The sequence below is a fragment of the Strix uralensis genome, chromosome 3 (genome assembly GCF_047716275.1).
Source record: "Strix uralensis isolate ZFMK-TIS-50842 chromosome 3, bStrUra1, whole genome shotgun sequence".
Classification (NCBI taxonomy): Eukaryota; Metazoa; Chordata; class Aves; order Strigiformes; family Strigidae; genus Strix; species Strix uralensis.
In genome coordinates, this window is record NC_133974.1 from 84,688,739 (window position 1) to 84,711,132 (window position 22,394).

At 39.6% G+C, this 22,394-nt stretch overlaps 1 protein-coding gene across 2 annotated transcripts in view; it reads right to left on the minus strand.

Moving 5' to 3' along the window:
- The window catches only part of TARBP1 (tRNA guanosine 2 -O-methyltransferase TARBP1), a 39,468-nt gene extending 18,863 nt beyond the window's left edge, over window positions 1–20,605 (minus strand). The window contains exons 1-14 of one of the 2 annotated variants that reach the window (XM_074863151.1): window positions 19,747–20,605; window positions 19,547–19,644; window positions 18,596–18,665; window positions 17,567–17,715; window positions 16,377–16,429; window positions 14,483–14,580; window positions 13,105–13,240; window positions 11,943–12,039; window positions 11,020–11,109; window positions 9,133–9,271; window positions 7,343–7,439; window positions 6,873–7,048; window positions 3,613–3,710; window positions 1,398–1,559 (exon numbers count right to left, since the gene is read on the minus strand). In XM_074863151.1, coding sequence (XP_074719252.1) covers window positions 1,398–1,559; window positions 3,613–3,710; window positions 6,873–7,048; window positions 7,343–7,439; window positions 9,133–9,271; window positions 11,020–11,109; window positions 11,943–12,039; window positions 13,105–13,240; window positions 14,483–14,580; window positions 16,377–16,429; window positions 17,567–17,715; window positions 18,596–18,665; window positions 19,547–19,644; window positions 19,747–20,605 — 2,322 coding nt within the window. Of the gene's footprint in view, window positions 1–1,397; window positions 1,560–3,612; window positions 3,711–6,872; window positions 7,049–7,342; window positions 7,440–9,132; window positions 9,272–11,019; window positions 11,110–11,942; window positions 12,064–13,104; window positions 13,241–14,482; window positions 14,581–16,376; window positions 16,430–17,566; window positions 17,716–18,595; window positions 18,666–19,546; window positions 19,645–19,746 lie in introns of both variants that reach the window. The other variant, XM_074863152.1, reaches the window with a different exon arrangement.
- Window positions 20,606–22,394: the final 1,789 nt, after the last annotated feature.

A 22,394-nucleotide genomic window follows, 5' to 3' on the forward strand; every position in this document is an offset into this window, starting at 1 on the left:
AGTGTAGGCACCTAGCTGGACTATGATGTAACACTTCTATTTTGCCAGGTAGTAGTTTATATATATTGCTGAATAGCAATTTGTGAAAAGATGCGGGTGCATGCAGTCAGAAAACCAGTGCAACAAGATAGCGGAAATTCAGAATACCACATGCTAACTGCTCCAAGAGGCTACGAGGTCACTACAGCTACTATGATTATTTTGTGTGATAAATGCATATATTCAAAGAGGCATGAAAGAAAAAGTCTCAACAAAAAAAGTCAGTAAGTATATAGTTCCCCAATAGTATTAAAAGCTCAATGTTATTCAAATATCTTCAAGTTACTTTCACCTGCCGAGAGCACAGAAGAGATTTTTCTCATCTGTAACTAGACAGCATTTTTTCTTCTTAAATTGAAGATGTACTATACATGTAATTGAAGAAATCATTATGACAATGTAATTTCACTGAATTCAAAGTAAGTTGGTAGAAGCCCCCAGCGAACGCTGTTTGAATCAGAAAGTGTTTACTTTGAAACAGCTGGAATAAGCACATAATTCACACAACCAAAGGAAAAAAAAATTAAGTCTTGCTCTTCATTTCCTTAGAAAAAGTAAACCTAGCAAATCAAATACTTACATTCTTTTGTACTTACAATCTTGTGTAATGTGTTATTAACTGTTCTTGATCAACAATTCAATCCAGAATCAATATACCCAGAATATATCAAAGATTATATTGCCCAACAAATCTTAATTTAAATGTCCTCCTGTTATAGAAGTTCTGAATGTTTCTTTACCTTTTGAAAATATATCTATTTCAGATACACTAGCTTAACACATACAACTATGGGACAATGAACATAAACTATATGAAAAAGCCAAAGCAATGCTGCGTTCTGGACTTTTTCTCTGTATGTTCCAGCTTGGAAATTCAACAGATCATTAATACAAAAAACATTTTCATTTAACAGTAACTTCCTTGGCAAGATTGGTTTGTATTTGAGGAAGAAAGCTTTTGAGTACACACAGTCCATTATTACAACTCAAGTTTTACTTTAGCTATGTAGACTTCTGAAAAATATAAGAAAACGGGAGTACCAAAAATCTTAGCTACAAATATTTTACATTAACGTTACACTGCCAACTAAAGACACATATGCATTAGGGAATATATACACATACATATTTACACAAAACCTTTTTATCATTTTATATTATATACAGTTATATTAGTATGTATAATAAAATGTATTTATCATAAATACTTGTACATTAAGTTATATTTATCATATGTTTATATAATTATTTATATATCTAAATATTATATAAGCATTACAAATAAAATATTTATTTTCATTAATATTTACTGGTTTATTTTATATTAATATTTACTCTTGTAAGTAATGTTAAATTACCTCTTCACAATTTCTCTCCTGAAGATTACGAATAGAGGCATTTGTCAGGGACGAAATGAAATTCTGGATAGATGGTACTTTCTTCCAGCTGACTTGCAAGCACAAATTCACCATCTCTGGAATTAAAGCTAAGTATAGATCACAACGATCCAGATCACCAACCTAAAAATGAGGAAACAAAGGTAAACTGAAGCATTAAAAGGAGGAAACTTAAAAGAAAGAAAAGTAATAACAACAATAGCAGAAGGAAAACGGCAGCAGTCATTGCAGTTGAACAACCTTTAATTTTGGGTTGTGTTTTGGTTTTGGTTTGGGGGTTTTTTAAATTATTTTTTAAATCTTTTCAATTTACAGCTTCTTTTAGTTTTAGGGTTCTGGAGTATGCCTTAGAAGAGACAGTGTGAAATTCTTAAAGAAATCTCTACTTCTTTTAATTGGTAAGTTCACTGAACTTCGCTTTCTGGGCCCAAAGGAATGCCATGTAAAAACATCTGAGCTAGCCTGAGATCAGAAGCAGTGTTCAAAGCCAACTCAGTTATCCGATCATAGCACAGCACTGCACCCTGTACATACACAACCGTGTGCATTGCACTTCTTCCCCAGCTACACTTTACCTCATGGTTGTATCTTGCTTGTTTTACTGCTTTTTATTCTCCTCTTGTATTTGCAACTTCTTTTCACATATCATAAAACACATGTCCATATAAAGCCATGCACTCAAGGAACCGTGTGAATAAACAACTTTTTCTTCTTTAGTTTTGAGAGAAAATATACCTTTGAGTTTCCACTGACTTTCAGATGCCATTCTCCTGATCCAACTCTAACCTTTGTTTTGATTCAGGACCACTTTTCATATCAATCTTCCATCACACTCACATCTTGGGGACTGTTCACCATCAGATTTATTTTCTTTGCATTTCCCCTGTAATGTGTACTTTCCATACTGTTTCTGAGAAAGTACCCAAGAACCCCATGCTTCTCTCCAAGTTTCCACCCTTGCAGAAACAGATTCTTTCCTTTCCCCACCAACTAACAGACGTGTTTCACTATCCCAAACACAAGAAGCAAATCTGACTTCTGTTCAGTATCATTTCTGCACAGTTGTCCATGTACTTTTCTCCCTGAAGCCTGAACTGGTTTTCTTTTCTAAACTCACTATTCATTAAATAATTCTAAGAACGCCACTTTACGTTTTGTCTATCGCCCTGTTACAGTCACGTCTTCCTTTCCAATCTTTCTGGTCTTCTCCTTTTTTCCCAACAGTCTATCCACGCCATCTACTGAATTAACTATTTTAAGCTGATATCTTCTCTTTAAATCTCTGTTTTGATTTTCTGCCTTTTATGATACAAAATTAAAGGTGACAGAATTGAAAGAATTGTGAAGATCTTACAACTTTGCACTTTCTCTTACTCCACGCCCTTTTCTTGGAACTTCTAATTTATTTGTACCTTGCTTTCAAAGTTCCTACTTCACATTTCATTGAGCTTTTGAGAATTAGCCTCCTTTTTAGCTTCCACCAATCCCACTTTCTCAAATCTGTTTTCTTCCAAGAATAACACCATTCTCCTCATCAACACTAAATTCTAATTGCTCTTTCTCCATCTGGAAACATCCGTAAATGTTTTGCTTTACATGTCTTGTGTCTTTTTATTTATATATGACTTGAAAGCTCTTTAGAGAAGGAAACACGTACCTTCTCTCTCTCTCTCAAAAGTACTGCAGTTCTTTGATACATTCAACAGGGTATTTGTAAAGAACCTCTACCATCAAGTCACTTTGCTTAAAAAGTCACAGGTTTCTTTGCAGTATGAACTTAAACACTGGCCACAGCAATGAGCAAACAGTGGAAGATAGTCAAAGATGTTAATGAAGCTGAGTACTAAAAGTCTCCAAATACCTTATGTCCACAACTGTACTAGTAGAGACAATACAGTATGATGTGATACTCATGATTTCTTACTATACAATCTCTTTAGATTTGGGAAGACACAAGCAATGTGGACTACAGACACTAAACACTACTTGTCAAGACACCTTTTTTTTTTTTTTTTCCTGTATTTTTACTGTGTCCATTCACAAAAAGTTAACAGAAGTGTTTTTATGCAAATTGACCTTCTAGGTGTTCAAAGATTTGATATGAAAATTAGAAACACTGGTAAATCAACCTGAAAAGCAAAACCACACCAAAGTATGTCTCATAATAATTACTTACAGTGCTTAATTCATTTGCAGTAAGTCGTCGGAGAACAAATTCAAGAATACTCTCCACTGGTATCATGAGAGATTTCCAGATAAAAAACAAAACCCTATCTGCGAGAAGAGAAAAAAAAATAATGTATTAACATACAATTTCCTTACGAAATGTATTCTATCGTGCAGATTTAATTAAGTTAGAGAGTCAAAGTTATACAGTAGTAAGTATTCAAATACCTAAAACTACCTTAAAACAGCTCTGTACTCTTTAGCAGTGTCAGTCATAGGGCTGAAAAAATCAAACCAGATGATATTCTTTCCTGAGATTTATCATGAATTAGTGAACCAAAACCCACACAGGACCAGAAGACCAAAGCATAGTTTTCCAACTTTTAATGCACATTTTCATCCTATTCCCAACCCTCTGCACAAAGAGCTTAATGAATTTACTCTTTAATAAAGAACAAGTCTCCATATCCAGCAATTAATTGCATGTGAGACAAATGCAGTTATCCATTTCTAATATGTACAGAAGTTAAAACTGGTTTTTGTTTGGTTGGGTTTTTTTTTTTTTTCTGTTTAGAAATAATTCAGCTTTGGATACAGAGTAATCTTGCAAGATTCTGGTTAAGTAGCTTCCTGGCTTAACATTGTAAACAAAAAGACAAGGTTGTAACACCACATGCAATACCTTCTCTAAGAAAAGGCTAGACTACAAGGTATACCATGTGCATATCATTTCACAAACAAAAAAACGTAAGTTTATTACACAAGGGAGGTAGGTCACTGGTAAAACATTTAACTATAAACACACTTCAGATCGTGCTTCAAGAGTAAGGGCTTGCTGCAAGCCAAAGAAATAACATATCAATATGAAAATGGAGTTAAAATACTCTGCATGACCATCTTGTTCTAAAAATATCAGTCATTAGTTTCAGTATTTAGGAGATACCCAGAGGTTACAGCTGCTGTTTTTTTCTGGAGTTGACCCTGAGTTACACTTCATGTAATGAAATTATTATGAAATGGAAGACCTTCACAAGGTAGAAATATAAAGGGACATATTTCGAGAAGTTCCATATCTATATGGTACTTACTTTCAATGTTCTTTATTAAAATGGCTCACTGGACTACATTTCCAATGCTTATTTTGTTTAGAACAAACAGTTTAACTATGTCAGATTATGATCACATTTCATCATAAATCTCAAATCACTAAAACATCTGCAATTAAAATTCAGAATTTCTTCAGATAAACAAGCTGGACATAAAATCCAATTCATTACCAGTGGCTCTGTAACACTATAAAAAAAATAATCAGCAAAAGCCTACTGTTTAAAATAGTGAAGTCTAACAACAGTACAGACAGCAAGACCTGTAGAAAAATGCTGCTGATTTCAGCATGCATTTCAGACATGTCTATCCCCATTAAATAAAACACTCCCCAAACGTTATTATTTCTGTTTTACAAGCTTAGAATTCCTTCTTCTTCCCTCCCATTTTATTATTTTCCATTTGACAGACACAACTTTTCACCTCCTGTTTAATCAACACAGAAGCAAAACTTCTGTATTGTACAGCATTACTCTTCCTGCCCCTCAATGCAGTCAATTCACAGGTGCAGAAACAAGATTTATTACTTGGCTTTCCTCTGCAGGAAGAAGCAGCACAAAAACACTGTAGGAAATAATGTAAGAAAAGAAAATAATCCTTGTTTAACTTAACACAAAAATACGTAATGTTACAAATTCAATTCTGAAAGCCTCTTGGAAGACTCTACTGATGATGAGCTGGACTGGAGTACCTGTGGGGTGTTCAGACGGATGGAGACACTGTGATGCTCAGCCCTGCCATACCTTAAGAACTCTATTAGCAGAACTTAACATGCCAAGTCAGGCATCAAAACTCCCAAAGCAGGAGCAACCCATTACACCTACATTTGCAAGCACATAAGGAAATAAGGCACACAAGGAAATTTAATTTAGAGAGTTCAACTCTTGATACTAAAAACCTAACATGCACTCCCATCCGTTTTGTAGGGTTCTGCTTCAGGCTTGTAGCCTTGTGCTGTAGACTGAATGCACACTGGCAGTTGGGGCCCATCTTCCAGTTTAGTTTCATTTGAAGGAATCCACTTCAGCCGTCAGAGACCATCACACAATATGAACTTTAACAGCCTGCGTAATTAGTGCTTAATATTTCAGTCAAACAGCTAAAATTCAAGAGAGGGGGGGAATGTATAAAGCACATTTTAAAATGGGGTAAGCATCTACTTCAGGGCTGCATTTAGACATCCTTATAAAACCTGGATGCAGAACCTGAAATAACTATTCTTTTTTCACATAAGAGCCTAGATCTGTGGCCCCCACTCCAAAACTACTCTTGTATTCCATGTTACAAAAATACTGAAAAAAAATCCAAAAATAATCTGGGGAAGCATAAACTAAACACCAAGATCCCTCTTATTCCAGTTCAGCATCCTAATTAATGAAAGTAATACTGCAAATTTTAATCTGCTCTCAGGTAAAAAATATAGGTCTATTCTGGTTACAAACTGACCAAGTTCTCAGTTCAGACTCTCCTGAAAGGTCTGCAAGTTAAAGCGGTCAACCTGTGGGGGGCCAAAACTCATGGAAAGTCAGATCAGCAGGCTTGTGCTTAAGTGGGCACCTCTTACCTCCTTTCTTCTAACCAAGGTCAAACTAAAGCAAGTCAGTTAAGCATGCCTACTGAAATCATGCCTAGTACTGTGAAATAATCAGAGACATCCTGTCTTTTGCAGTCTAAAGAGTGTTAGTTGAGACAAAATCACCTACCAGTCAACTCAGAAAACAGTATGTCCACTTTATGCCCTCAGGAAAAGCTCTGGCTGAACTTGTGGCGACTAAGCAGGTTAGACTGGCTTTCTGTACTAACTTCTTTCTGAAGTGTCTAAATGATTTATGGAATCCATACTTTGGCAAACAGGCCTATAAATAATTGTAACACAATCACACTCCCCAGATTTTAACTAACTGCTATTCTAATCCTAATAGACAATTGCTTTCTCAGAAGGCTTACATATTCTCAATTCCCAGTCCTTGGGACACCTTCAGAAGAGCTCCTCTAAGACTGGACCCACAGCTCAATTTCATTACAGATATGCCAGATTGTCAACTTTTACATTTACCACTTCTAGGCTAGTATTAATTTGACAAAATAGCCTTAAAACAGTAAGTACCTTAGTTTAAGTTAGACTATAATTAATATAAGACACAGTATACTGAAGATATCACTAACCATCTTGCGTATTGGAACATTTTAACGAACGGGTCTGCAATAACTTCAAGAGAAGCTGTAGGCTTTTATCTGTTTTCAGTGTTGGTATGTAAGCATTACTGCCAAGTTTCATCAAGACATCCAGAAGAGGGTTCAAGAAAGCCTCTAGTTCAATCCATTCTATGTTGCTTTTTCCACTACACAAAAACAAAAATTAAAAAGAAAGTCTTCTTCTGAGTATCTGCCTTAAGTGCTGAAGTCACTTATGGAAATAAATAGGACACACGTTTCCAAGTCACTCAAGTATCTTTAGAAATGTTACCCAGTATGTTTGCAGCAACAGTTGGACAAGGTCTAAGGAATGATCAGGCTGACCAAAAGTCCACAGAGAAAAACAGACAGCTTCCTGACTTGATCAGGCTTCTACCAGATCCTTCAGGAATGAGGGATTGAAAAAGAGAGAAGTGTAAAATAAGATACTTCATACTTACCTGTGTTTATTCCTCATCTGCTCCACATCTGCAGCCAACAGAATCATTGTTGCGACAAGCTTAGCTTCAAACCAGTCAGGCATAAAGCAATTTTCTCCTGATTAAAGATATTTTAAGGTTTCCACAGTATTTAAAAAATACTTTATATACATTTTTAAAACTTTTGGTTTTATAACTTATTAAAATAAATTAGTAGTATAACAATTAATGCTAACAAGAATATTACTAGTAATTTCTTTGCATTCTTTTATCTAGATATAAACTAAACTCAAACAGAATTGCTTTTCCTCTAAGCCTCAAAGAGGCTAATCTCATTGGCCTCTATGCTGAAATCAACTTTAGGTGTTACGTAGTAGCTCCCAACAGACTTTTCTACTGCTTTTAAAAATACATTAGCATATTCAAATGAAGTTAATCAAGAACATAATTCCACTATGCTTCGTCAGAAATATCAGCTGTGATTTTGACTAGCTAATAGTTATATAGCGAACTGAAACTATTCTGTCAAAAGGAAATTAAAAAAAACTAACTGAAGTTTCTCTTTTCATCAATCTTTTATGCAGGACTACACCTTCGTACTTATAAAATTATTTACTAAGTAGTAGTACATAAGCTGGTTTTAGGGTTTTTTCACTGATATGTTTTGGGATTTGGGAATTTAGAAAACAAAACACACTTTGAAGGTCCGGTTCAAGCAACAATATCCAGCTGATTTTTTTTTTCCTCCACAGAGCTGCTTATAAGATAAGATTCATATCAAGCCAGGAAATTACAAACATCACTTTTTAGAAGTGAAACACAGATGTTTACCATGGAATTACAGATATTACAGACCAAGGACTAAACAAACATTTCAGGAAGGAGAGAAGATCTGCCAAAATTTTTAGCACAGCATTTACCTTGGAGTATCACAGACAAAATCTGCTTATAACTTCTCTAACAATGAGACAATCAAGTGAAGTTTCCCAGGCTGCAGGAAGTTTGAAAGCTATTTATCATTAGCAAATTCTGCCCTAGCTTTTTTATCTTATAGGTATACTATTTAAAAAGCATTCAGTTTTGAATTTTGACATTATAATACTATATAAAATTCACTATGATTGCAGTACTGAAGTAGCAAATGAATGCATGCCACACAAAGTATTCAAAAAAACCAATCTGCCATTCCTTTCAATGTATCTGAAAGAAAATTCTAAACTGAAGTTATAATCATTTAAAATGTGGCAGTGAACAAAGGAGTCCCTTCAGAATTTATCTGTAGATTTATACAGCGTACAAAGAACCTTCCTTGGTTATAATGCATGGCAACTCATCTGCTGCAAGTGGTCCAAGATCAAAAGAACATCACTACGCAGGAAGGTGTGTAATGAGGTGCCAAGATGCCTAACTATACAGCATCTCTCTTCATAAAAACACTCAGCCATTTTACAATGCTCTGCTGAGAAAGACTACAGAATGTGTATCTATACACATTCCCTTCTGCTTTCCTCTGCTCCCATACTCCAGCATTTTCAGGCACCACCAAAAGAGTAACAAAAGAAATCTAATGGACAAGCATCAGTACAGCATTAGAACTGAATATTAAGGCTTAACTTTCAATTAAGGACTGTAGGACTGTATTTTATGAAGGAAAACTGGAATTAGAAAACAAAGTTCAAACTTAATTAGGTACAATTTGAATAGGTACAATATAAGTACACAAGCAACTCCTCTAAAATCCAAAGGATTGCTGTAATTTTTTGTTTAAATTATCTCCAAAATCTTTTTTTATTAATAAGCATTTAACTTACTTTCAGATGCTGGTGTCTTAAGGTAATCTCCCACAAGACTGCATACATATCGACACAATGATGATGTCTCTTGATGTTCAAAATCAGAGGTTACAGACTTTCTGAAGCATCTGTCATTCACTTGCAACCAACTGCAAAGCTAAATTAAAACCAGTATGTTACTAAACTACATCTGCGAGCTGTGCACTGACATTAACAACATAACAGCAGCACACTAAGGCACTGTTAAACACAAGCTGTTACATCAGCAAATCCTCACTGTGACAGGTGTTCACTGGAGCTACCTTGAGGCTTAGCAGACTATTTCCTTCTAATATAGGAAAATGTTCTTCCAGAGAGTAATTCAGAGCACCCAAAGAGAGATCATTAGTACCAACATAAGAAAAAAACACTGGCACCAATTTAAGAAAAAACAAGCAAGACTGGTAAAAGTTTCCTGATCTCAAAACGGCTTCCCACAGTCAAGTGTTATCTAGTGAGGCCTACATTTTATTTTATTTTTTTACACTTTTATACCAAAAATGAATGGAATAAGATGTACAGTAAAACTAGAGGACACTATGCAAAAAATAATTTTATCATTATATTGCTGTACAACTAACCAAAAGTTATGGCCATGTGTTCAGCTGGCTCCAGTATATCCTATATATAAAATTATTTCTTCTTTGAACTGTTTTTTCACAGCATTTTACATCTTGCAAAGACATATATCCTGCGGAAATTTAAAATTTACAATCTCACTCTACACCCTAGGCACATTTTTCCCTTTGAGAGCACCCTGTTATTTCTGCCAGTGCTGGGTTCATCCAAACAACATGAAATTGAGAGGCAGCTCTTACACATTTCTTTTAGCCCATATACTGGCCAATTCAGAGAGTCTCAGGATCCATATTATCTTGGACAGTAATTTCAAAACTAAAAGAAAGGGAAAACATGCACCATACTAGCAAACTATCCCTCTAAAGACAGAACAAACTTACCAAATAGTGTTCTTTTCCATCAAATGAAATTTTACAACAGATAGTTGAGCGGAAATGAGGGGGAAGTAGCCATTAAGAGAATATATATAATATACAAAAATTACTGCCTGCAGAATCCAATGAGCAAGAGCAGCTCCAGCTGAGGATGTTACATCGTTAATAAAAGAAAAGAGAAAAGCCCAGGTTGTGACTCTGTGGATTCCGTAAGGTGCTCTGCTTTGCACTCTCCATGAAGTTACCAACCATGTAAAGGAGTGAGCATGGATCCCTGATGGGAGAGGTTACAGATACTAGTACAGTGTTACTAATAGCAATTTTAGTTCCTACAATCATGGCAAAGGATGCAGAACACCAGGACTGTGATGAACACACATAAGTCTCTTAAAAGGACCAGTAGTCAGGGACCAAAAGTCTGAGTAAGACCTGATTCTGATTTCCATTTCAATATGGTCACACCCAACAACAGCAACACCAAGAGGAACTCCAGGAAACACAATGAAATGGTGCATACAAGCTCTGAGGGAGTTCAAAAAGACCTCTGCCTCAAGGAACAGCTTTTTCTTCTGCAGAACTGAGAATTTCTGCATGAATAAAAAAAAGTCTTTATTTTTCTCCTCTCCCACCTTACCCTACCTCCAACCACCTTAGAATTCTTCCACTTTGAATCTGCTTAATAATTTGTTTAGGGTTAATGTTAACACCTCTATAGCATTACATAAAAAGTCATCACAGCTTTCAAGTGAAACATAAATCCATCAGGACTCCACATCCAGAAATTCCAGAGTGTACCCACGCAAAAGTAACTAACTATTTAAATACTAAAGTAGCAATAATAAAACATGGATTAGTATAAGTATTAAAAAATGTTTGGTGAACAATGTCTGGTGAAACCAGATTCAGTTCTCACCTCCATCCATAACATAGTATCTCTCCTTAGGGACTCCTCTGGTCTAAGGGACAGAAGAAAGCTTGAGACTTCTGGGAGGGACACTTTCTCCTGAAGAAATTAATCAAGATACAATAGTTGCCAACATAATATGAAACAGATAACATCTATATAACAATTCAAGAAGTTTGCTGTCATCTGGCAAAAGTTTCAGAAAAAGAAATTGACTTTTTCCTTTCCATGACACAGACCGATTTTTGTCTCTTTGGGACCAACTTATCTTTACCAAGGAACACAATTTAATTTTCCCAAGTATTAAAAATCGATCTGAAAGTTAATGAATTACTAGAAGAATAGTGCTACTCACTGATGACATCTTTTAATTGAATATACATAAGTCACTGATAAGTACTATTTCTGTACAAGTTTATAGCCGTAACATACAACATGGAAGATGGTCAACTCCTCTAGAAAGCGAGTGTGTTATAAGAAAACCAAAACATGAATACTTTGACTACTGAATAATTAAGGTCTTGCTATTTAAACAAAATTGGTAGTTTTATCATTGGTGTAATGAATTCTTTTATTCTCTTAGTTATTTCAGGAAAGTCTAATTAGTTTCTATCTGTTAAAACCTGAGTTTATACAGTGGATATCATAATAGGATACTATTCCATAACTACCATATGAAAACCCTACAAGAAAACGTCAATTAATAAAAGGTAATGAAAAAAATACATCTTACGAAAACCAAAGTTAAAAGAAGCACACCCACACCTAAATAGCACAATTTTTTAAGTAGTCATGAAAAAAATGCAAATTCAGCAAAATCAGTTGTTCCATGTTGATTTTAGCAATTTTTCTGAATACTGCTTACCCTATGAAAGTGTTTGTGTATTTCTATTATACCAGGAAGAACAAAAACACACCAAAACCAAACTCACCACATCTGTCAAATGCATAGTTGCTTGAAGAAGATAGCACTGAGCTGCTCCACGCAACAAAATCTGATGTGTAATCATAGTACACTTCAGGACATCTCTGGAAAGAAGAGAAATATGCACTCTAGAAAACACATATAAACTTATGAAGTTTAAACATTTTCATGCATTTGCTAATTATTAATCATTTTCAATATATTAGATTGTTTTTAACAAACATATTCCTCTAAGTATAACACAATCATTGCCTGATCAGACAGCATTCAATCCAGAACCAAGAGTACTGCTATATGTACTTTCAAATAAGGATACTAAAACTTGGATAAGCATATGCCTGACAAAATAAAAAGCATGGCTAGGGGCAGGGGGAGCAGAACAAAACCAAAACTAAAGGAACAATACCAATGAGCACCTAAGTTCAAACTGATAATGTAATATTTGCATTTCTGTCTGTAACAAATGCAGAAATAAAGTACGTTTGCCATCAGATTCTCACTCTAGCACAAAACTGAAAGAAACCTTCATCAATCTTCTATCAGCAGAGGTGTGTCTTAACTTTTTTTTTTGCCCTTTTTATTTTTTGGTAAACTACTTTTATCCAATATTCCTTCAACCACCACTATGATTTTATTTCAAAGCTCAATCTGATTAAACTGGAGTAATGACTGATGTTTAGTGGCTCTAGGAAGTGAAAGCAGACAGGAAACATCAGTGTGATTAAGGACAATACACATGCCAAGAACTTTTATCTAGCCTTTTATTCACAAGTCTTTCAGTTTTCAGTTTTGTGGGCCGTCCCCTGATATAGACTCAACTGCCATTAAACAAGGTTTTAATATAATTAGAAGAAAAGGAAGAAGTCTGATATTTATCAGTTAGGAAGCATGGGAAAAATGACCAGGGAAAAACGATGCCAAAAAAGAAGCAATGACAAAGGTCTGGAATGCAAGACACTCATTTTTTAAGTCACACAGAGATATAAATACATTGGTTGTTAAATTGCTTTCCTCTGTGAATTAGACATAAAGGAGAGAGAACCTTCCATTCCCATACACAACCATCACATCCTCCCAGAAGCAGCAAACATGAATTAAGTCTTGGCTCTCCAGATGTTCAGCGCATTTTTTTAGAAGTCTGCAAGAACACAATGCGGTATACATTTTACCTTAAAGCATGAAGTCCTTCAGTGCCCAGTACTTTACACGCAGGGATATATGCCAGAGCCATGGAAAGAAACAAAATGGGAACTGCACACCAATGCCTACTTGTCATCTTCTGAATAAATTTTAGCAGGAAACTACCTTAAAAGTAAACAAAACAAACAATACAGAGTGATTTCTTGTTCTCCAATGTATTTAAATGACATGGACTCCAGCAAAAGAGTGTTATAATCATTTCTGAAAATTAAATGAAAGACAACATTATAATTTCCTCATTATTTCAATGAAGAAAGTACATTCCAAAGAAGTCTGTCAGTAAGGCAATATGATAAGGAGATAACCAGAACTAAACCTGAGTTTGGCTTTGGTGATCTACAATAATCACCATAACTAGTAAGGGAATTTTAACTCTGATTGTTTCAAGCACTGGACAACGCCTTTTCTAAGCTGCTACTCAGTCCGTTTGATGGCAGACCAAAGTACATGGCAATTCAACCAGATTAATAGATGCTGGCACAGCCAAAGCAAGCTGCAACAAAACACCACAGCTAAAATCTGTAAAAGCACGTTACCCAGTCTCAGAGTTGCTAAACACAGACCCTCCATTTTGCGATAAAATATATGCCTTGAGACAGGGCAGAGAAACAGGACACCTAAGGCATTACAAACATGTAAGGTATTTCCTACCAGAATATGTACCTGTAGATACAGGGTACTGAACAGAGACGGTTCTACCCTTATTTAATCCAATTAAACCAGATATTAAATGCTGGCCTGTCAAAGGTTGCTCCTTCTTTTCAGCCTACACTAACACCAACATTTGGAACAATGTCAGAAATCTTCCTCCATCTAACCTCACAATAAAAGAATCCTTATTCAGCTTCTGCTTCAGCATTTGGACTGGCTCTTTTGAATGCCTACTACACAGGTTGTGACTTTAAGTCTGAAGTTTTTTAACGTATCTGCCAAACCAACCCAAGCAAAAAAACCCCACACCAAGACCTCCAAAACAAACAAAAAAAGAATAGTTCTAAAGATTTTGCTCAGCACAGTATTATCTACACTGACAAAGAAAAAAGAATCTGCAAATGCTGTTCACCTTCAGAACTTAAGAGTTAGTTTGGGGTTTTTTTCATTAAAAAAAGTAAGTCTGCTCCAGTGTGCCCCTAAAACAATTTTGTAGCTTAATACTGCAGCATCCCTCAAAACCTCTGAAGACCTCTCTCTCCTCTTGAAACTCCACTGCCACAAGTAGAACTATTCTTTTTTCTCTCAATGTAGAAAAATAGTGGTAAAAGTTTACATGAGATACAGAAAACGGGTCCATAGTTTTTCTTTGGTTTCTGCATTTTAAAAAAAGATAAAGGTGAAACTGAAACATACCTTTTTCTTCCTCTGGAAGAAGCATGACATACGTAGCCAAAAACTTCTGTAGCCTCATTCCCAAAGGAGGACAGGCTCCCATTAACTGACCTGGTGTCCTGTTGGGTTTTAAAACATCAAATACACAACTGGCATGTTAACAGCTACAAGTAGGATTGCCCCTAAACAAAAACAAAGTGCAGTTCAGTGGTTAATTCACTGCAGAGACTGCTCCAACAGGCCATAGAGATGGCAGTGCATCAGTTTGCATCCTCCACTTATCCCAATATTCCAACAGCAAACACACAAAGGATGGGGACAGTCACAACAGCATCACTCTTCCTGGCCACCTACAAGGACATGGTGGTGGCACACTCCAGCATTCAAGCATAGCCTCAAGTCAAGTTACTCAGAATTGACAGTATCTTACACTGAGCCCACACCCACTGTCCTTTCAACCCCGTGCCCACACCCACAGAATGACATGGGCCTGCAGGGAGCAGGTTGCCAGGACCCACAGGATAAGATCAGTTGCACGCAGTGGAAATGCAACCAGCCTGATCTGGAGAACAGCAAAGACAAGCTACCTACACAAGCGTGCTAGGGAGCAAGATTATAAAGTCAGTATAAAGAAAACTACTGACCAGCACAGAAGGTTTTAAGTAAAGATGCAAGAAGCACTCCATGAGACCAACAGAGACAACCTGTGTCTCACCAGAAGTCTCAGGATCTGGGCTATCAAGGATTAGCATCAGTCATGAGATTTTACAGTTCTCTCTCATACAGCTTGACATTAATTGTAACATCTTTGTATATTCTTGATATACACAAACATGTACCCTCCTCTACATATGCCAACACATTTCACCAAAAATATAGAAGCTAAGAAAGATTATGAAGCATGGATTCAACACAGTTCTTAACATACACACCAAAACACTCAGCACTTGCTTCAACCTCTGACTTCCCATCCATGTATGTCCATGGAAAGCATACGGCAGCAAACTGCAGCATACCGAGACGAGAGCCCAAAGAGGTCACATTTCTCCTGTTTACAGGAAACAACCTATTTCGACTACACTTTATCCAGAGTCACCCAATCCAAACTGATCACTAGTTTAATAAACAACAATCACATTTTTTCCCCAAAAAAAGTGAATGAAGAGACAGTGTCAACTTTTCTAGCTGCCTAACAAGGTCAGCCAGTCAAGGCTCCTCCAACATTGTTCTAAAATGAGTTTCAGATTGCTAACTTAATCACCCAAGCCATCTGGCATAATGCTGAGCATATGAAGTGCACTCGGCACTTTATTCCCCACTCTCAGTACTCTCCATGCAACTAGCCCAAAGGACTGAACACCATCAGTACACTGAATATAGAGCGACTTGCAACTCCTCAAACTTCTATCCGTTCTTTGTGTATTTTCACCAAGAGCGGCTACTGTCATCTGTCGACCACAAATAGTCTCCTGTGAAAAAGTATTCACTTCCCAAAAGATAATCAGGCACTATCAAAAAACCACTCGAACCAGTTATGAACTGGCAACAATCAGAGCAGCCCCTTCTGTGTGCGGCAAGAATATGAGAAGGAAAAAAAAAATACTTAAGTTATTCATTTATCATATCTCACTTCATTTCCAAATTAATATTTCAACATCAGGTGTAAAACAGGACCTTGAGGCATCCCTATGTTGCTATTACTAGGATTAAATTGAACCTACTTCATCTTACTTGCAGCCACCCACCTTTCCTGAAAAACTCCTTACCTGTCAGGAAGTTTAGCAACACCATTTGTTTATTAGTGTGGTTTCCTTTATCCAACATTTTACCCACATATGCTAACCAGTATTATTAAAATACATTTCCAACAATCAGTACATTTGGAAAAAAAAAAAAATAAAAATCAGTGGCTTACCTGCTATAGAGGGAACTTTCTGAGAGGGCATCCATTAATGGTCCAATAATAAACTGATAAAAGGAAACAAGAACAATAGCAAAATGTACACTTGTAAGACACTGTTACGTAGAGGCTAACCAGACTTATTTCACCTGACTTTAAAAGGACAGAGTCAGAAATTAGAGAACACTCTCGATAATTGTAAACAGTAGGAGCAAGAAGGGGAGGAAGCTAAAGAGAAAGCGAAGCAGGAGAATAAACAAGCAAGCGATTTTTTCACTAGGTACATTTCACAGAGCACTGTGAAAGGTGCAGGCAAATAAGAAACCCTTTGAGCAAACAGACAGAGAAATTATATTTAAACAGGAAATAAAAGAAGGACTAGGGGCCAACACAGGTAGAAAGATTTAGGGTGTATTTTAAGGTTGACTGGATTTCAAGTTAGTCATCAATAGGCTGACTTAATTTGTATAAATCAACAATGTTAACCTCTGAGTGCAACACTCCTTCTATAAAGGAGAGAAGAAAGAAATAATAGTATAATATAGATCATTCCTTACTAAGGTGTAGGCTGGTTGGGGAGTCAACCTACATATGATACTAATTTTAAAAAATTAGTAACTTTAAACTTACAGTATTTCTTCTCACATACAGAATATTTTAGAGTGTGGTTTTTAATAGGATACAGTAATATACCAATTACACTCGTATACAAAGACGTTCACCTCCTCACAGGGTTATCAAGCAATGGATCTTCAAAATCCATCCTTGAGTAGGAAACAATATGCACAGACTTGAAGTCTGTTGACCAGGTGTATCCAAGACCCTGTTCAATCAATTAATATTAATTAATACTTTTGGAGAGGTTCAGGAGGCTCTGAAAATCTGAAGCATCAATCACCCCTCTGAGAATTTCACTTCTGATAACACATCTCAATAGATTGGGAGCCAACTTTAATTAGAGAGCATTAGTTTGAAATATGGGAACAAATGACTGCACTCAAAAATGCATTCCCTCTAGCCTAGCCATTTTTCAAGTAATTATATATTTGACGCCACTTACAAATACTGCTATCACTTGCACACCTAAATAAGAGGATATTTTTACAGACCGTGTCTAATTCCAACACTACTGAGGCAATTAGTGTTAAGATCTATTACAAATTAGAACATCTGTTTGTTCTGGCACGTAACAGTAACATCCTTACCTCCGAAAAACCAAGTGAATTTGGAAGATGCTTTGTTTCATAAAGCTCCAGAAAATGAAGAATGCCTTCCTTTGTCAATGTTTTATTCTCGCTCTCAAACATTCGTTTATAAATGCACATGTGCCATGATGGGTGAAACAACCAACAACCTGTTACAAAACCAAATTCTTCTAAATGACACAGGAATGACAGTAACACATGAACATACTAACACACAACATACTGACATTCTGCACAACATCATCATCATCAACTCACAGGACGTTACAAGAAGACGATTATAGCTATTAGATTTTCAAAGATACCCTGCTCCATCTCCAATACAAAAAAAAAAAAAAATACCATGGCTTTCAAAACCTACCTTCTATATTTTAGTAGATACAAATTAAAATGACTAACAAGTGCAAAAACCACGTCCTTTTTCCTGCAACTCTCCTCACACCAACACTGTATTCACCTGCAACACTTTCGCATTAGTAGTCTTCCCACTTTACAGATCTCTAACATCTTGCACTACCCAATTACATGGGCTCCATTTTGCCATACAGAAGATGACATTACATCCTTCAAAATGCTGTCTCAGCACTCATTTTATTTCTTCTCTTCCCACTTTCAACAAGTTGGGTTTTTTTTTCCCTTTTTTACAGAGTTGTGCAGGTGACTTGGCTCATATGACCCGCCCCAAGAATCTCTGGCTTTGTTTTATTTTCACATTAGCTTAAGTAAAGCAACACATAGGGGAAAAGGATGGTTTAGTTGGGCTTGCTGACAGAAAAAAATATTTCAAGATAACATAGTAAGAAGTGATAGAATTTCTTCTTCTTGGAGCAGAGCAGTGCTGCCTGCATGTCTGTCAAGCAACCTATGCATATAGCAGACCCACAAAAACTGGAACAGCTATCCAGAAGACAGCTAGTTTGAGAAACAAAACACGAGAAAAAGCTGCGACTAAAACAGCAGAAGAAAAAAAAAAAAAGTGACTGAACTGCCTAATAGTTAGGAGGTATTCCAGAAAAAGTTATGTCTTACCTTTTTCCCCTGAAATAGCATGCTCATATAAACTGTTTAGTTTTGGTAATACCGGCTTTATGACATGGATCTGAAAGGCAAATCAGATGCAATATAAGTAGTCAGCTTATCTCTCAAACCTAGGAACTGGCACTCATGGGCTAGAATTTACTATCAATAGCGTTAACGTAGTAATTGACAATATAACTGCATTTGAATAAATCCGCAACGCCTGTGCAACTGATCCCGGCACTGGGTGTGTAACACTCAATAGTAGTTTAGCACTAAAGAAAAACTGATACTTCCATGCTACTGTATCATAAGAACAATACTTCCTAATAACCAACCATTCTATTCACCAAAATTATAGTAAGAAGAGCACCAATCTCTAAAATTAAACATTTTGGTAAATACTACTTCTCTTAGTTACAGGACAATTACGTACAAATAAAATACCTACAAAGAGGTAGTCACAACTACTAGTTAACGCCACAATATGACACAACTACAGAAGCCTCAAGACAACAGGAATCTTTCTGCCAAGTACACTGGACGCCGAGTCAAACTCGGTATTTCCACGCAAGGCCACAAGCGCACACAGATGTAGTCCCCTCCACCGAAAAGAGGCTATTATGTGCAATAGCCCCATTTTCACTAAGACCCGGGGTTACCCATGGTCTTGCAACAACCTGCCATCCAGGCTTTTCTTTCTTAGTTCAATCCAGTGCTTTCACCAGAATTATTCCAAAGGCAGAGGAGAGGTCTGAATTTATTCCAAATGGATTACACACGTTGCATTTTAAATATTTGAAACTCGAAATAAAAATATTCCTGTTAATGCTTACTTAAGATACCCTCAATCACCAAAACTGGAAATATTTTGCCAAAAAAATTAAATATATTTACGTACACGTGCCAGAAGTAAGGCATCACCTACAACGACGACAAGCACAGATTTCCCGGTGCTCCTACCTGGTTTCCTTCCAAAGTTTCCATTATCAAGATGTAAGTTTCCCAGAACTGCAGGAGCTTCTCGTTCTTCTCAGCAGACCACCAGAACAGGCTCGGCTCTAGCGGGAGAACACACCAACAGAGGGGGGGGCGGCTGCCTCCCGGCCGCTCGGCCCGGCCGGCGCCGCGCCCCCCCCCCGCCCCGCCCCGCCGCCCCGTACCGTCTCCGCCGTCCGTGGGGCAGCGCAGCTGGGCGCGCTGCCCGCCGCTGAGGTCCAGGGCTCGCTTCAGCAGGTAGCGGGCCCGCTTCCGACACAGCCCGTCCCGCTCGGTCAGACCCTCCTGCACCACCCGCCAGAACCGCGGGCACAGCCGCGCGTCCAGCCCCGGCCCCGGGCCCGGCGGGCCGCCCGGCAGCAGCGCGTCGGCCAGAGCGCTCAGCGCCAGCAGCGTCCGCCCGGCCCGCGGCGGCCCGCTGGCGCCCAGCAGCCCCTCCCAGACTGGCCGCAGGGCCGCCCCGTTGCCGCCCAGCGCCGGCAGCAGCCGCCCGGCCACCAGCGCCGCCGCCGCCTCGCCCTCGCCCTCCTCCCGCACCAGCGCCAGCGCCGCCGCCACGCACCGCGCCACCAGCGCCGGCTCCTCCAGCCGCGGCGCCGCCGCCACCAGCGCCTCCACCGCCGCCTCCGCCCCCGCCCCGCCGACCGCCGCTAGCTCCGCCAGGGCGTCGCGGGCCAGCCGCGCCGCCAGCGGCGCCCCGCACAGCTGCACGCAGTGCCGCAGCGCCCCCCGCGCTGCCCGCGCCACCCGCACCCGCTCCCCGCAGCCCCCCCCCGCCGCCGCCGCCGCCTCCCCGCCGCGCAGCAGCGGCCGGCACCGCTCCAGCGCCACCTCCCAGGCGGCCCTCCGCAGCGCCTCGGCCTGGCCCGGCGGCGGCGGCGGCAGCCCGCCCGCGGCCAGGCGCTGGAGCAGGAGGCGCAGCGCCTCCGCGCGCTCGGCGGAGAGCGGCGCGCAGACGGCCCGCAACAGCGCGCAGGGGTCCCCGCCGCCGGCCAGCAGCGCGTCGGCCAGCACCTCCTCCATCCTGCGGGGGGCAGCGGGCACCGGCGCGCCTGCGCGGGCGGGGGCGGGCGGGGCCCGGCCGGCCGGCGCCCGCCAACGGCGGCGCCTCGGCCCCCTGCGCGGCGCTGAGGGGCGGTGGGAGGCGAGGCGAGGCGGCCACCGCCTCTTCCTCCTTCTCCTCTTCGTCCTCCCGCCGGGGCCCGCCGAGGGGTGCCAGCAGCTCAGGGACGGGCAGATCCCGCGGGTCGGTCGCAGAAGTCGCGCGAGCTTTGTGGCGGTGGCGCCGGGGCGGGGAGCAGGCGCCTGGAAGCGCTGGTTTCTGGGGTGGCGGGTGCCGTGCACACCCCCCCGCACCCACCCCCCGGGCCTGCGCGGCGCCGTGGGTCCGCACGCGTGTTTCCCGCTGTCTCGGCGGCGAGGCAAGGCCTGACCCCCTGCGTGTTCTCGGGGGCTGAGCGCGGGAGGGCCTGGCGGAGACATCCCAGGCGTCAGCGCTACATTGGAGGGGGTGACGTTCCTTCACTGTATGCCTTGGAAACTCTCTTTACTACACTTCACACGTCACAACGCAAGATCACAGAATCGTCTAGGTTGGAAAAGACCTTGAAGATTATCTAGTCCAACCATTAACCTAACATTGACATTCTGCACCACACCATATCCCTCAGCGCTATGCAATAACACAACACGCTCGGGTTTTTTCATCTGTCATGCCTGTTGCCATTTATGCCAATAGAAGTCGTTGAGAAGAGTCTACGTTGTCATCACAGCATCCCAGAAGTCTGCCCGAGGGCCCTGCGTCTGCCTCAGAAAGAGACCGGAGGCGTTCCTGGGCGCTGGTGCCCTGCTGGTGGCTTGACACGAGGGTGCAGGCCGCTGGCACTGGGGCCAGAGAACGACTCCCAAGCTGGTTAATGTACTGGTGCAGCCAAAGCGTAACTAAGAAAAGCAAGCTGATTTCCAGTACGTGTAAATTCACTCTACAAGATTACAATCCCCTTGAAAGAATTTAGGGATTGGCACATCAAAAATGGTGGCAAACGCCTCTCCTAGAAGACAGGGTCATAGGAAAAGACACACTTGGAACCTTCTGTTTCCACGAAAGCAATGGACAGCAAATTCCCTGTGCAGCAGCACGGGTACAACACAGTTTCCAATGGGTGTGGCAGCTACCTTGGCTAAACTGTAGTTGCTTAAGCGTCTAAGGAAGAAAAAAAGACTTCTTTAAAGTTTTCAGTGTTGGCTCCCACTTGATCATTCTCTCCACAGCACATGAGTACAGTCTCTCCTTTTCCTAGCTGTCTATTTTCCCCAAACTTTTTTGGAAATTTGTTATCTTTGAGAGTCTACTGATTGCAAAAGCTTCTTATTAGAACTGGACATGTAGTGTGACTATATATGTGATATATTCTAGAAAAAGAAGGTGGAAAGGAATTATTTTAAACCCGCTAGCTAACATGGTTTCTGTATGCCTTACCACTCTGCATGTGTTCCATTACATACAAAATACAGAAAAAACTCAAGAAAACTTCAGATACATTTACTTAAATGTAAAGTAAAACCTAGTACTTTGTTTCACAGACACAAAAACATTTTTCAGAGGAATGAGTATATTGTGTGTGAGTAAATAGAATGCTTACAGTTGAAATCTCCTTCATGCCACAATACATTTTGTTTTCTTTTCCATTGTCTTTAGTAATTCTTCCATTTCTTACTTACAGCATGCAGCCTGATGAATTGTGGGTGTTTCTTTTATCAGGCTTGAAAAAGTGCCAAGCAGGGTATCCCTTCTTTATTACCATCTTACTCT